This window comes from Gracilinanus agilis, chromosome 4 (assembly GCF_016433145.1).
Source record: "Gracilinanus agilis isolate LMUSP501 chromosome 4, AgileGrace, whole genome shotgun sequence".
Taxonomy (NCBI): Eukaryota; Metazoa; Chordata; class Mammalia; order Didelphimorphia; family Didelphidae; genus Gracilinanus; species Gracilinanus agilis.
Window position 1 is genome coordinate 252,342,083 of NC_058133.1, and position 3,251 is coordinate 252,345,333.

Consider the following 3,251-nt stretch of genomic DNA (forward strand, 5'->3'; position numbering starts at 1 on the left):
TTATCATCTGTGGAAGATTTATAGAAAATCACAGACAAGAAGCAGAATGAGAAAGCAATTGGGAAAAACTATGGCTCTATCAAAGCAAAATACACTGTCTAGCAATTGGGTTCTATCAAAAGTTCTGAGGATTTCACAGGCCGGAAAAGAAGCATCCCCATTCCCTTCCAGGAACCAGAATTCTTGTTGGATGGGGTAGGGACAGACACTGTGGGGCAACAGACAGTAATACAGAAATGGGTGAAGGTCAGAAAGAGAATTGTAGAACATCCTGGTTTCTGAAAAAAAAAAAACAAAAAACAAAAAACACACTGAGTAGGCCCAAACAAGAAAGAAACATAAACTTCTCCCTCACAGTCTTTTTTATTTCAGAAGCCTGAACCAATGACTTTTCTAGGGCTGGTGGCAGGAAACTGAAAAATCTGGATGCTTAAGAGCCTGAAAGAAGGGGAGGGAACTGAGATCCACAAGAGCCCAAAGTATGAAAAATGAAAAGGCCCATTATAAATGTAGAGAGGAAAGTACAGTTGTCCAGCTGAGGAAGCAATAGAACTCCATCCCAGCTATTTGGGTGTAACACGGAAGACCCGAATGTGGATGGCTGAGTTATTTCGGGTTCGGGTTAGTGGCTCCCGAGTGTTAGTCTCAGGCTCCAGTTCATCCACCAGCTCCACAGTGGAAGTGTTGGCAGCCACTTGCAAGGCCCCAAAGCTGCCAGCTTGCAACTGTAGAGCAATATTGATGGCCCGATTGATGGCCAGGCCCAGGCCATGAATATAAATCTCAGGACAGCCACCCTGTCCCCTAGCCCCTCCACTACCCTCCAAAAGCTTTTGACATCGAGCCAGTTGGGCCTTGAAGTCAGTCTTCATGTTAACGTAGATGTCATTTGGTCTTCGGGGGAGGCGGTGGGGAAGTCGTTTTCGAAGAGTGTATTCCACTGGATCGAGTTCAGCCTCACTGGCTCCCCAAGGTTCTCCATTCTCAGCCATAATTCCTATGTCCTGTGGATACATGGGAGGGAAGGGGTCAGCTACTTTGAATCCTATGCACCCCAGGATGAGAACTTGAAAAGGGGCACATCTATGGACTTTTCCCTCCTTGATCCAATATAAGAATGTGAGATACTTCCAAATAAAGAGTTCTTCACCTTGTTTGTGTAGGGGCCTCTCGGACACTCTGGCAAAGCCTATGTATCCCTTCTCAGAATAATGCTTTTAAATGTAATATATAACATAAAATGCATAGGATTACAAAAGAAGCCAATCATGTTAATATACAGTTATGAAAATATTTTTAAAAACTTATGGATCCCAAATTCTAGACCAACTGACTCATTTTACAGGTAAGAAAAACTGTGGCTTAGAAGAATCTTACCAAAGATCACAAGAGATATTTAATAGTAGGGCTTGTCAGAAACCCTGAGTTGCAACCCAATCTAGTTTTCATTATGGCAGAGTAGCAGCTACTAATGAGTATGTAACACTTTATGGTACAAAGTACTTGATCTTTCATTCAGTCTCAATGACTACCGCCTTCTCCTTACAGAGGTGACCCAAAGTGTTAAGAGACCTGGCCTAGAGCCCAATTTCCTAACACTGTTTGATAGATAATACAGATACAGACATGTAGATCTATCTATATTATCTATAAACTTCATTCATTAGCCCTCACCTCAAAAAAATTTGATTTCCCATCTACACACACATTCCACGCATATACCACATACACGTCACACATACCTACCCATCACATACATGTACACACACCACAAAGATCAAACATATCTCACACACGCTACACACACCTTCTCTCCACCACATGTGCCACACACACCTCCCACACCCCCACCACACACATCCACTATCCCCCACAAACCACACACACGCTCCCATCTCAGTTTCCCACTTGTCCCAGACTTACCCCCCGCATACCACCCCACCCCCGGCACTCACACGCTGGGGAAGAGAGCGCCTTCTTCCCAGGGTGCCGGGGCGGCCTGCTCCTTGGAGGGCAGAAGCAGCTCAGCAGAGAGTTGCTCAGGGAAAGCGGGGAAGGTGGCTTGCAGCCACAGCAGCACTGCAGGCCTTGCCGACACCCGAAGCTTGGGCTACAATGCGCATGTGCACCAAGCACCAGCGGGTTAAACCTCCCCTAGGCTCTACACCAATCATCTTCCTTCTTCTGGGATATTCTCCCTCCCCTCCTCCCATCCCCCGCCCTTTTCTCGCTCTCCTCTCTAGGCTGGCTAGATCGTATTTTGGAGTCTCGCGAGGGTTTTAAAAGAGCTACGGGATCTCTTGTGTGTAAGAGAATACCACGTGAATGAGGTGGGGCTCAAAAGAAGAGGGCGGGGGCTGGGGAAGGGAGGGACCATTTAAGGAACTTGAATTTAAGCGAGAGGAGTGTGGAGCATAGCCACTGAGGGGTGGGTGTTCCTTGCCTTCCCTGGGGAGACTCTCAGCGGGCGTTGCTGAGCCAAACTAATGGAGTTAAGCTTCCTGGAGGAGGAGGATATATTCACTTAAGTGATAGTGGGGCGCTCTTAAATGGCAGCCCCAGGTAGTCAGGCCTGATTGGCACCTACCTCCCACGGTTGTTATGAGGATCAAATGAGGTTATTGTAAAATCCCTGGCACATAGTAGGTACTACATAAATGTTAGCTATTAGGTAAGCAAAGTGGGTCTTTTCATTCCCATTTTAGCTCAGTTAACAGAGACTGTTGTACCAAAGTTTTGATACCCAGATTCGATTGTGGCAGGAAGAATCACACTGACACTGCAATATGCAAGAAGAGGCCCATATATTTTTTAGCAGAGAAGCTAGGGTCAGTGGCAGAGAGGAAGACTGGCCAGTCTGACCCCAAGGCATCTCCAGCCAGGGGTTTATATAAAAAGGTTTGGGAGGGGCAGCTGGGTAGCTCAGTGGAGTGAGAGTCAGGCCTAGAGACAGGAGGTCCTAAGTTCAAACCCGGCCTCAGCCACTTCCCTGCTGTGTGACCCTGGGCAAGTCACTTGACCCCCATTGCCCACCCTTACCAACCTTCCACCTATGAGACAATACACCTAAGTACAAGGGTTTAAAACAAAAACAAAAACAAAAAAGGTTTGGGGAAGGGGGCTGGAGCATACATAATTATCAAGGTGGTGTCAAGGACAGGTGGTCAGGAAGCTTCTGGAGTGGAGGGTTTCAGGGTCAGGGGTCAGGAAGCATTTGGCCAAACATTCATTAAAAGGGGTAAATATGCATC

At 46.8% G+C, this 3,251-nt stretch overlaps 1 protein-coding gene across 1 annotated transcript; it reads right to left on the bottom strand.

Annotated features, from left to right (window-relative positions):
• Positions 1–344: 344 nt before the first annotated feature.
• POP7 (POP7 homolog, ribonuclease P/MRP subunit) lies at positions 345–2,097 on the bottom strand. The gene is made up of 2 exons (XM_044674091.1): positions 1,956–2,097; positions 345–1,004 (listed from the first exon to the last, which is right to left on the bottom strand). The coding sequence occupies exon 2, from the start codon at positions 990–992 to the stop codon at positions 564–566; it is 429 nt and encodes a 142-aa protein (XP_044530026.1). The 5' UTR covers positions 993–1,004; positions 1,956–2,097; the 3' UTR covers positions 345–563.
• Between the last annotated feature and the right edge of the window lie 1,154 nt (positions 2,098–3,251).

Coding starts and splice junctions, on each gene's coding strand:
- POP7 (XM_044674091.1), bottom strand. CDS start 992: ATGGCTGAGAATGGAGAACCTTGGGGAGCCAGTGAGGCTGAACTCGAT.